This window comes from Manis pentadactyla, chromosome 2 (assembly GCF_030020395.1).
Source record: "Manis pentadactyla isolate mManPen7 chromosome 2, mManPen7.hap1, whole genome shotgun sequence".
Taxonomy (NCBI): Eukaryota; Metazoa; Chordata; class Mammalia; order Pholidota; family Manidae; genus Manis; species Manis pentadactyla.
In genome coordinates, this window is record NC_080020.1 from 53,428,377 (window position 1) to 53,440,917 (window position 12,541).

General features: G+C 44.2%; 1 protein-coding gene across 2 annotated transcripts in view; it reads right to left on the minus strand.

Annotated features, from left to right (window-relative positions):
* The window catches only part of MAN2A1 (mannosidase alpha class 2A member 1), a 170,410-nt gene extending 162,572 nt beyond the window's left edge, over positions 1-7,838 (minus strand). The window contains exon 1 of one of the 2 annotated variants that reach the window (XM_036886849.2): positions 6,932-7,838. In XM_036886849.2, the coding sequence (XP_036742744.2) occupies positions 6,932-7,066 (135 nt within the window). In that variant the 5' untranslated portion in view covers positions 7,067-7,838. Of the gene's footprint in view, positions 1-6,565 lie in introns of both variants that reach the window. The other variant, XM_057492745.1, reaches the window with a different exon arrangement.
* Positions 7,839-12,541: the final 4,703 nt, after the last annotated feature.

The window sequence follows — 12,541 nt, forward strand, 5'->3', positions numbered from 1 at the left end:
AAAATCTCTGAGGACACAAACTGGATGGTGGTCTGTGTCACAAGGAATGAAGAAAGTCAACATAATCTTTGGAAAGCATGAAGAAGGAATTAACTACTCTTTGATGAGTAGAGTAGCAGCCAAGTGCCCCTGTAGACATCCTGGTAATTCTCTGCCTCCAAGTGGAGCAGCCCTCAGGACCTCAAAAGGACTGCCAAATTTCTTCCTAGATCTATGGTTTATGAGGAAAATACCTAGCCCCAGGGTCTCCCTCCACAGTACTAACTAACCCAAGCAGTCAGATCAGGCTCAGAATTCAGCCCGTCTGTGAATTTCAGCAAATCCAAAATAAAATAAAGCCATGGTTTTCAGTCTTGAGATCATGGATCAGTTTTGCATAGTTTATGCTCCAGATACCTTCATCCCAGAGCAGTCCGATGAGAAACTTTCAGGCAACAGAAGGGAAACAAATGTCAATCATGTCCATGCTACAGCACAGAAGTTCCCTGGATACTTGGAAATCTATGAAACATGTACATAACACCAGTTTTAAACTACACTCTCAAAACACAAACTAAGTTTGACTAATGCCTATCTAACAACCAGTTTATGAGAATTTTGGTTCTAATTAACTCACCTCTGCTTCAACAGAGGTAACTACACCATTTACCTCCAAAATTAGTAACAGAGAAATATATTTTAAAGCCGGAGATTGGCAAGCTTTTTCTGTAAAGGGACAGATAGTAAATATTTGTGGACCAGATAGTTTTGTCACAATTTACTCAACTCTGTCCTAGTAGCACAGGAAAGCCAGAGACAATTTGTACAAGAATGAGTGTGGCTATGTCATGAAACACTTAACCAATTAAAAACATAAAAACCATTCTTTGTTTGTGGTCCTATAAACAGGTTTCAGGCCACATTTGGCCCACAGTTAGCTGATGTAGGCAGAATTCAAGACCAAAGGCTTTGGGGACAAAAGGGAAGCACAGAGGCTTTTGCCAAGAATTTCATTCTTTCCCTAACCCTAAACCTCCATTCCCCTTTCTTTAAAAAGGCTATTCAGAACAAAATGAAATGAACAGGAGAGAAGCCTCCTATTATTTTATCTTCCAGTTTATTTCCCTGCTTTTTCTCACCTCAAAAAGAAATACAAAATGAAGTACCCAGAATCATCAGAATTAACAGAAGTAAAGCAAAGTAAAACACTGAAGAAAATATTTAGCTTACCTGAGAAAATTTGAGACATCTGAAATTATTTTTGCATTTATTATTATTATTTCTTTTTGGTATCATTAATGTACAATTACATGAGCAACATTATGGTTACTAGACTCCCCCCATTATCAAGTCCCCACCACATACCCCATTATAGTCACTGTCCATCAGAGTAGTTGCATTAACTTTTATACTACCTTATTACTAATCCATAAATTTTATCTTCCTATACTAAAAGGCAAGGGGACTAAATCTAGACTATTGTCGACTTCTGATTCATCTTGCAGAAAGTAAACAATCTATTTACTATTACCTGACCACAATGTTTTTCTCAGAATACATATATGCAATTCAAAAAATTAAGTTTCATTAAAATCTTCCATTTTTCCTTTAACTTGCATATGAACATAATCTGACCCTGTATTTTATATAACATATTACAATTTAGAATCCTAAAAATTAAGTGAATTTTAGGTATCCAGAGAAAGGATACAATTCAATCATCAAAAACTGCTAGTTATCCTTTTGAGTATTAGAATTAAGCCTTTTGATCAATCCTTCTCAAAATGCAAATGCTCACAAAGTGGAATGGGTATAAAGAACAGGCCTCTGGCTAGATTGCAGCCAAAGTGATTTTCAGTGGGGTTGATGTTTCCCCTAGAGGACATTTGCGATATTTTTGGTTGCTATAACAGGAGGGAGGCAGGAAGGGAGAAAGGTGTTGCTGGGATATACTGGGTAGAGCCCAGGGGCACTGCTAAGAATCCTACATATACTGCATAGGACAGCCTGCCCCCAAATGTCCAGAGCGATGAGGTGGGGAGGCAGCCAAAGGTGGAATATTTCATTTTAAACTGAAGTGCTTCCAGATTGACCTTTTCTTTAGAAAACAATATGCTGATTTTACAAATTTAACAAAAAAGAAATTTACTGGATATTTAATAAGCACTTGTTTGCATGAAAGTACAAATAACATTACCTTAAATATATTATCTCACAGAAAAGCTCCTTTATGACCTTAAGAGACTGAATTCATTCAAATCAAATGATTTGCTTCCTATCACCTGGAAAATTCAGTAGTCGCAAGCTCCAGCTCTGAAATCCATTTTAGTACAATCAACCCTCAAACTTATTTGAACCTAAACATGATTTCAACCTTAAAATTAGCTGTTTGGCTTTGAATCTGTAACTGAAACAGAAACAGAAACCTATATTAGATAAAATGGTCTACTTCCTCTCCTGATCAACCTACTAATCACAACTTTAAAAAGAAGCAAAATACAGTCTTTTTAGAGTTCCTCCTCCTCTGCTTAGTTTTACATGCACTGTAAAAGCAGATGCTACCAGGAACTGGACCAACCACCAAGACTGAAGGGGCCAAAAACACACAAAGACCCTTGCAATCTAGCAACCAGAGATCATATCCCAGCTGTTGAATATCCTCTCATTTTCTTAAAGATTTCTATGGAAATGAGAAAACCACAGGGAAAATGAACACTGTTGGACGCAAAAAGCTAAGAATAAAGCAGAGGATCAGCAACAGCTACTGAACTACTTACTCCTTCTAGGAAAATTTCAACACTTACTCCAGTCTGTCAAAAAAGGCCAGTTTTAAAGGCTACCACAAAAAGCAATAGCTGACTCAAGGGGAAAAACAAATAAAAGGGATAATATTAGTCAGTGTTTTGCCCAGAGCCCAGATATCCCTTAATGCTAATTAGTGAGTCACAGAGAAATTCCCTTTCAGATAAACAGGATTGCAACATCTCCCAAACAAAAGTATTTGTTTAGGCCCTGACAGCAGTGCTGATCTGGGAACAACACATTCAATTCAATTTAAAAAATAATAAACAAGCCCTCAGAACAGATGTAGTCCCAAGCGTCTGCCTGGGTTGGTGTATAAAAAGTAAGCTTGGGTCTTAGTTAAACATGCCGGGCAGGAAGAATCATGTAGGTTTGCTGGACTTAGGAGGGGATGGAAGACACCAGCTTCTCCAGAGGCTTTCCTATCCTTGCATTCCTCCTAACTGGTTGCCACCACTTCCCAAAAGGCACAGATCTCAAACATTATACCCCAAGAAATGAAACAAATTCCCTTATATACACCTGCACAAACCCCAGGGACAAGTGCTATCGTTTATAAATAGAATGCACTGGACTGTGGAGAAGTGGGTTCGATAGTATCTTTCTATACATCATTCTTAGATTAAGATTCACAGCTTTCTGAAAGGAAGAAAAAATAACTGGGAGATTGAAGCCAACTTTTATTAAACATCAACTATGTTGAACTCTTAAAGTAGTAGAAATGTAAAACGTTTAACAGTATGTTTATACATGTACCATATTTTCACAGTTAAGTTAAAAAAAGCAAATGTTAAAAAAAAGTTCTCACCTTCCAATGTTTTTCAATCAAGTATTTATTTAAAGACTCACCCTCTTTCTCACTTGATAAATGTTATCCCTGCACAAAGATAAAACCTGAATGTCACTTCCACATTTCCCATCAGAGTCCCAAACTCTCAAGAGACTTTCAAGTGTTGATAATAATGCTTATGGTCATATCCTAGTTATTCAAAGAACAATCATTTGTTGTACAAAACCTGACTCATTAATTCCCCAGATTCAAACATAAGACATTAATAAGATATCCTATTATACACAGCATCGATAGTAAGCAACTTATGAAATCTGCTTATAAGAAGTAATGAAAAATTTCAGGAAGTTGTTGGTATTTCTCCTTTTTATCTGCTCGAATTCTTAAACATTACATTAAAGTATCTTCAGGACATTGGGCTCTGGCCAGCCTCACATGCAGAGTAGCATTTTTACTGATTTTTCTAGCTGAAATGTATTAACCCCAAGATACACACACAAGCTAAAACAGACAAGGCCACCTGTTGCCTCCAGGTCTCAAAGGAATGCCTCTCAGAATAGGAGAAAGCCTCCCAAAGACTATCTCAGAGGCAGGCAGCTGCTCTAGGGTGGGAGATACTGAAGGATCCAAGTGGGGCCCACTTCCACCCCGAATCTGGCCACACTGTGGAAAACAAAGAGTTGTGGAAGGAAAGAAAAAGAATGAAGGCCAGAATAACAGTAAGTAGGCTGCTCTCAATCTAGGATAGTTTTAAAAAATATCTTGCCTACAAAATGGACCACATACCTTACTGAGGGTTCCATATTGACTGAAAGACAGTAAAAATAGGTAATTCAGAGGAAATAAATACCTTTGTAGATATTCTACTAGAATACCAAAAATGACATATAGTGACTGACTAGCTTGGTTCTGTCAATTCTAAGGAATTCAGTACTCTTAACTCACTAAAGAAATGTATTTGCAACATAGTTTTGCTATGTGTTGTGTTCTCATCAAATTAAAGATTACATGGGAGTTATTAGTAGTAAAAAAAAATAAAAACTCAAATGCTGGATGCTGTGCTGCATAATGGTTTTCATTATAACATAGTTTAGCTCTAAAGTGAGCTAGAAGACATTCTGGGAGAAGTATCAATCTTAAGCATTAAATGTTTCAGAAAAAGCACATTCATTAGGGCTTCATAATAAAATTTCATTTTAAAAAAGTCATAAGCTAATAAATCACAGAGCAACATGCTCTATCTTACACATCACTCTTTCCAAATGCAGGCTAGGGCCTACATAGTAGGCAAAGGATTACTAAGAAGCAGTACAACACTGAGGCTGAGAGCCGAGACTCCAAGGGCCGCCTATTCACATCTCAGCCGTTAGCTGTGTGACTTTGGGCAAGTTAATCTCTCCGTGCCTTTCTTGCCTCACCTACTGGGTGGTAGGAATCGAGTGTATCATTTAAGATACAGGCTGATGTCAGACACCTAAGAGTTAGGCTTAGTGTTTATCCTGTCCACCTGTTCTGGAATTCAGCAGCTCTACAATATTAAACAGCAAAAGATACTTTCTTCCAGCATTGAAAATCCAGTACAGAAAATCTGAAGGCAACATTAAGTCTAAAAAGCTCCACCTTCCAAACCCCCTCCCTTTATACACAAAACAATACACACAGGACCTTCTTCTCTTTCAGCAGTCACTGTCACTTTCCATCAAATGCTTTCCACTCTAAGCAGAACTTCAGCCCCTTGATAAGGACTAAGGCTGGATATTAAAATTAACTTTGCCTAAGATTTCCAGTTAACTAACTGAGTCACTCACTTTAGAAACAGTAAAATGTCAAGGTAGCCAAAGAACCCCGGCCCCAGATGTTTGCACTGATCATTTCCAAGTGATCATCAAGCCAAAGGATATTATTAAAGTAACCCTTTAAGAAAACATATGTTTTTATTATTTTTCGGGTAATAGAGAAAATTTTGAAAATGTCGTTACTGGGGGGAAAAAAATCACAGCAAATATACCCCCAAAATTATACAATATGTTAAACAGCACTTATAACTCTTTCTTTTGCTTTGGTTACAGAGGGTTTTCCCTTCAAAAAAAAACAGTTTTATCCAATCTCATCCACAAGCACTGGACAGATTCTAAACTCAAGATTTAAAGATAATCCCCAGAGTTTATCCACTGTATTTTCTCTATCATGCTACTTAGGGGAACCAGAAGCTTTTTAAATTTTTGATACATACGTTTGCAGCAAGATTTCTAATACCTCTCACCTGTAAAATATTTTGAGTGCTCTGCAAAAAGGGTCTCCTTAAACTTTCACAATAATTCAGGTAAAGTTAGTAGTTTAATTTCAATTAAATTCCAGTTTTTTGCCCTAGCATATCCCAAGAACAAATGGCAGAGATACTCTTTGGTCACTTAAACCACACACACACAACAGTCAACTTGTTCATGTCCTTACGTCTATCTCTGAGGCAAGCAGTTGATAGATCAGTTTGTCAGGCGTTCTTCGGGTTCATTACAGGGCTAATTACACAATATCCAATTTTACTAAAATGTCTTAAGTGTACAGGTCATTGGCAAATAGCTTGAACTGAAATCGCAAACGCGGCGCGGTATCGTCTCTAGTAGAAACGACTGTCTCCGTTTGCTTATTTTTGTAACTAAATGAAAGACTTAAGACGGGTCGTTTTCCCAGCCGGTTTGACAATTTGACCACTGGGCGCAGGACTGAGCGCCTCACAGCTTCCGGCTGGAGCATAACACGCGCTTCCCGACTAGGCTCCCAAACAAACCCGACGCAATAGCTATGGAATGACGACACTAAAATCAACCCTACAGATTAACATCTAAGAAGTCTGAAACGTGGAATAAACTTTTATTTCTCAAGAGACCGTGGGGCAAATAATCGGCCCGGATGAGGTCTGTTTGATCCATTTCTGTGACTGGATGCGCGCAGGGGGTCTGTGCAGCTTAATCCTGTGCGGGCCGAGGGCTTTACCCAGCAGCGGTAAGCAGACGCTGCGCGGACGAGGGAGCGCTCCGCACCGCGCGGGGTGCCCGGCCAGCAGGTGCCCGAGGCTACCCCAACAGGCCTGGGTGTCAGTGCGCGAACATGGCCACTTCCCCTGGGCGCGATCCCGCCACCGCTGGCCGCCGGCACTTTGTGAACTCGGCGCGCCCGGGAAAGGAGGTTCCCGGGTCGCGGTCGCCGCGGTGCGAATGCTGCAGAGCCGGAGCTAGAGGCGGCTCGGGTCCTCCTCTAAGTCGGCCTCGGCAGGAAGGAAGGGGTCGCGGAGCAACGGGAAACTACAGCGCCCTCACGCCAGCCCTCTCGGAGCCCCGCGCCTCCACTCCCAGCGCTCACCTGGGGAAAGGAGCCCTCGCGCCGCGGGTTCTTTGGGTAGTCTAAGTGGCCCCGGTCCAGCATCAGGTAGAGCGAGAAGATCACCACACAGAAGATCGCGCTGCCGAACACGGTGAACTGGCGGCTTAACTTCATTTTCCCTCGATCCACTCGGGGCCAGAACACTGTCCTCACCCGGAGGAGGCGGCGAATTGTGGCCTCCTGGAAGCGGCCGCCGGAGGCTCCCTGTTCCGGGGCTCGTGCTCTTCGCGCTTTCGGCGGCGAGTGCGGGTCGCGCTCCGCACCTTGTCTCCGGCGCCACCACGCGCCCTTGGCCTTCGCCCTGGCCCGCCGCCCTCCGTGGGGCCGGCGTCCCTCTTGAGGCGGGAGCGACTGCAGCCCGAAACGGGGCCCCGCAAACTTGATCGAGCTCAGAGCCGGCACCCGGCAGGGCAAGAGAGACAGGCGGAGAAGAGGTTGCTGCCCGGACTTCCTGCCACCGCCGCCCCGACCCAGTCAGCAGGAAAAGTTTTCTTGACAAGGGCAGGCGTGTTCTCCTTCCCCAGGAGGTGGGGGCTCAGCAGCTCCCGAGCCGGCGGCGCTGACCTGGGTCCGAGGAGCGGAGGGGAAAGGAATAGGGTCGGGAGCAGCCAGGCCCCACAACTTAGCGCCGGGATGGCCGGGCCCGCCCCCGTGGCACCGCCCCCGCCTGAGCCCTTTCCTGCCGCTGCGGCTGCCGAGGCCGGGCGGGGGTGCACACTGGGCGCGGGGACGCACGGATCGGGCAGGAGTTTCCTCCCAGCGCGAGTCCGCAAGCCGGCTTCTCCCGCCCCCCGCAGCCCCTTTCTCTCCCCTCCCGGACCCGGGCTGCGCAGGAGGGTGCAGGGGGCGGGCGCCGGCGGCGCGCGGAGGAGGAAGAGGAGAACGAGAGGACTGTTCGCGGAGAGAAGCCCGCTCCACGGAGAGAAGCCCGCTCCAGCTGCAGCCACGAGTCCCCTCCCTCCTTCCCGCCCCGAAAACGCGGAGATGGCGGCGGCAGCTGTGGAAGGAAGCGCCGATTCCCCAGCGCAACTCGGCGCTCCTGCACCGCCCGCCACGCGCAGAAGGAGACAGCCGCGGCTCAGCGGCCGCTGGGTCAATAGGCGCCCGCACCCCGGAGCCGAGCAGCAGCTGGCCCCGCCCTGTCCCGACGCGCCGGGCTGAGGGGCGGGCCCCCAGGAGCCCAATCACAGCGCACCGCCCGCCGGGCCCGCCCCGCTCCGCCTCCCTCGGCTGGGAGACCTCAGACGGCCGTGGGGACCCGGGAGGTGGCCTGCTGGAGTCGAGGCCCACAAAGGCCTTCAGACCACAGCGGTCTGCGTTCCGCAGTCCTGAGCCTCCTCCCCACTGCCCTGGAAGACTGGGGCTGGTGTGCCTTGGACGGAAACTCCTGGAGGAGCTGTAGGAAAAGACCCGAGAAGGGGTTTGTAATTCTGTTCAGACTCATCTCTTTTCTCCGTTGCTTTTGTGATTTCCGGGTGAAACCTGAGGGAAAAGATCCAGCCAAACGACCCTCAGGCAAGGTGTGACATTTGGCTGCAAAATCTATAAGTGAAACCTAAGAGAAGCAATGCGGGTGCAGGCTATTGCTTTGTTGCTCTCAACTCCAAATTTGTCCTTTTTGACTGCGCTGTGAAAATGGATCTGGGCCTTTCTAAGTAAGTTTTCCTTTGTCATCAGAGTCTGAGTCTTTGTCAGTAGAGGGCGCTGAAGAGGCATTATAGGAAGAAAAGGGTTTTCCGTCCTGGTTTTGGTGTATTGGTGGGCAGGCTCTTGGCAGCATTCCTGGCATTCTCTAGTGCTGAGTTCCTATAGTGCTTGTAGCCCAGCAGCTTCCTCCCACATCCCCAGGTCTGTGGTTTCATAGTGGAGGGCCTAAGGTGAGCCACCAACCCATTAGTAGCTTTTGAGGCACCCTTGAGACAAGATTTATAGCAAGTGTCAGAGGGCAGATTTTGACGAGTTCTACATGGCACTGTGGTGACTTCTGTGCCGTGCCGTGAGCCAGGCTGTGCCCTCTCCAGTAACATCTGGCTCTTAGCCCTGGGGGAGCTCCTCTTTGGCAACTCTAGCTCCTAGCCCAAGGGTTAATTATCAAGTTAAGTCCTTACAGCTATTATTTCATTATTCTCTTGGGTTCTCTTCCCATTAGTGCCTCTCTATTATTCTAATTCCCTGTTGTAGTTTGTAATTCTTTTTATTAAGCTTTACCTGTAGTCCAAGAGATAGACCTGCAAAAATGGGTTTAGGAGTTTGATTTCATTGGACCTTAGAATTTAAGCTCAGTGCTGAGCTCCTTGCAAAAGGGAAATAAGCAGTTAATAAGTCATGGCATTCTGGGCATCCCACTTAATCAGCTGTGGCCAGTTGTGTTGAAGTACAGACTGAAGGACATGCCTTGGGAGCCCAAGTGGCAGCTACACTTGAGTGTTACTGCTGTAAGGAACTATAAGGACTATTATATGCGATGGATTCTTTTGAGTTCCTCTGAATGTTTACAAAGAGAAATGACAAACACCGTTTAAAGTTATGGTTTGAGAACAGAGAGCTTCCATAACAGTTTAAAAGAAGCTCTCATTTATTATAGCAACCAAAGTGATGTTGCTGAATATCGCACACAAAATTTTGATTTTCAGATTACTAAATTACAGCTACTGTTAAATTCACAGTTGTGCCAAGTTTCTCATGTGAAAATTAGGGTGTTGACTGTTAAATAATAGGATCTCAAATCTTGGAATGGGTTGGATCCAGATGAAACATTCTCTTGAACCTCCAAGTCTCTCTGAGTCTCTCTTTCCAGTGGAAATAGCTTGTCCCTTAGTGTCAGAGGAGTAGGCTTCTTCTGCTTCTAAACCTTGTGAGCTTCTCACCTGGATCAGATGTCTTGAGAGGAAATTCACATTCTCTTCAAAACCCACCACCTTCACCATCTGTTGCCACTATTTCACTACCTAGGGTCAAATATCTGCATGCTCCTAAGGGGTAGGTACACACTATAATGGAGGAAGAAATAACTTATACACCAAAATAACTGCAAGACTTTGCTAATATATAGGCAGAAACCTGGACAATGTGTGGAGTAGATTCTAAGGGTGTTAGACCATGGAAGATGGAATAGAACATTATACTGAGCCAAATTTATTGTTATGGTGGTAATTATATGTGTTAACTCATGCATCTACATGTGGTTCTAACAGTTTACTTGGTTGACTGATGGAAACTTGGACTCAGTGGTGGTCTACAGTTTGTGAAGTTGAGATGCCAGAGCTTCTCTCACATATGGGAAAGGGAATCCAGAGTTGTAGGGAAATGTTTTGTACTTATCATGTGCAGCCTGCATACCTGTCCCCAAACGTGTCCCTTGCAAAGGCCCAAAAGATACTCCCTTCACTGAAGATATGAGAAATACATTAATAAGAGGAAGGCATGCATCTTTGAAAATCTCTGTGGGTGTTCCTCTTTGGAAGCCAAGTATGAATATAGAGGATGCAACTATTGAGTTGGGCTCTCTGATTTCTATGGAGATGACAGGATCCCAGCATAGTAGGGCCCAAGCGCACTTAAACCATCAACTGTAATGTGGGTACATCTGTCTTAAAGAACAGCAGATATGTATAGGTAATGAGGCTACCTTGGCCCTCAGAGATGCCCTGGAAACAGAATACAGGCAGCTTAATAGAATACTGCATGGTATTTGTACAGGAAAAGTGCAAAGTCAGGTAGCCAAAATTTGACTTGAGTTACCACAATGACCAATCAGCCTTTACTCAGTTTTCAGACCTTAATCAATTCACACCCAGAACCCCATGATTGAAGGAGACTCTGTGCCTTCTTTAGAAAGGACCTTCACCATTGCCATAATATACATTGCAGATATTTCCCTAAGCCTTCCCCAAAGAGATGTGTGGTCATTTACTAGAGTGGTGGTGCATTAGATAAAAGGAAATGTGCTGACCTTTTAATGTTTACTAGACACTGGCTCTGCACTGATGCTGATTCCTGAGTGATGCTCCAACCAAAGGTGGAGTTTATCTTGTTCAGTAGATAGGTGAATTCTAAATTCATGTTCAATTCACAGTACTTCAGTTGACCCATACACCAACTGTGTGGTTATTTTCCCAGTTCTGAAACTAACAGTATCCCCCAATTGTCTTTCTTACCCATGGGGTGTGGGCTGTTAGAGGTGGAAGAGCTAAGTGGGAGCTCCTGGAGCTTTTGATCCCCTCTAGAAGCAATTAATGCCACCATAAAACACTTGGAAGAAGCAGGGGTGGTGATACCTATCATATTCCCATTTAACTCACTGGTTTGACCAGTGCAGAAGTCATATGAATCTTGGAGAACGACTGAACTATTATAAATTTAATCAGGAGGTAATTCCAATTGTGGCTGCTGTCCCAGATGCTAAGAACTGTTGAGCACTCAAGTAGATAACCTCCACCCAAGATGACAGAGCAAGATTAAATTTCTGGACATGGATATGGTTCCCCCCAACTTGATATTATTGTCAGTCCCTTGTGGTGTCCCTCTACCATCTAAAAAATAAATAAAATCTTTTTTTTATGCTTTCTCCAGACCATAGATACTGCTCTGAATTTATTGGTGCATCTATCACTCACTCCCTCCTGACCCTAGGATCAAAAACTTAACAGTTTGAACACTGAAGAATCAAACCTTGACTCCCATGGCTGCAAAATACTTTGGAAGTCACCACAAACCTATTAGTAAAATCTAGTTCACCTGGAGCAATCTGTACTCTTATAAGGGCTAGGCTGGTTGACTATATAGCCAGATTGTTCTCATCAGAAGCACTTCCATCTGCTTTACAATTTGTCCATCACAAGGGATGCAAAATTGACTCACTCTTGTTATAATAATAAATGATACCGATACTTCTAATACAGTTTATGTCCTAATAGGGTACTACTTATGTGGACATCAGGCCTATACTTGCCTGACAGACATAAACTAGTATAAACTCTCTTATGCAAATGGTTATAGATAATCACGTCCTGGACCTCCTGCTGGCCAGTCAAGGTAGAACATACCCAAATGACAACACATGTTGCTGCAGTTCAATTAATGAAACATAGGAAGGTAGAGCGATCTATCTCCTACCTGAGAGAAAGCAGCATGGCCCTCTAAGGTCAGTTTCAGTAGCATCCAAGAAATACTTAGCTATCTTGGCTCTGGATGGACAACCTGTTTGTAATTTATCCTTCAAGTTGGCCTGATTGTCCTGCTAGGAGTCATAGCCATGGTCACTCTCATCCAGTGTAGTCTAAGACAAATAGAAAAGATTTAGTCCAAGCCCCTACACTTAATCAGTACAGTTAATCAGGTAATCTAATGGATGGCCTAAACTCATGAATATTACTCTTACTTGAGCACATGAAAAGTCAGGGGTCCGGTTACTGGGAGACAGCTCTGCTACCACTGTGTCTTCACAAGGGCCAGACAGGCAAGTCTGAGCAGAGTCTTGGTGGAATACCCTACGATTCCTCCTTGACCAAGGGGAGATAAGCTTCTTGTGAGCAGCTGCCAAGAGGAAGCTCGCAGAAGACTGCCATGAAACCATTTCTCATCTGTCTC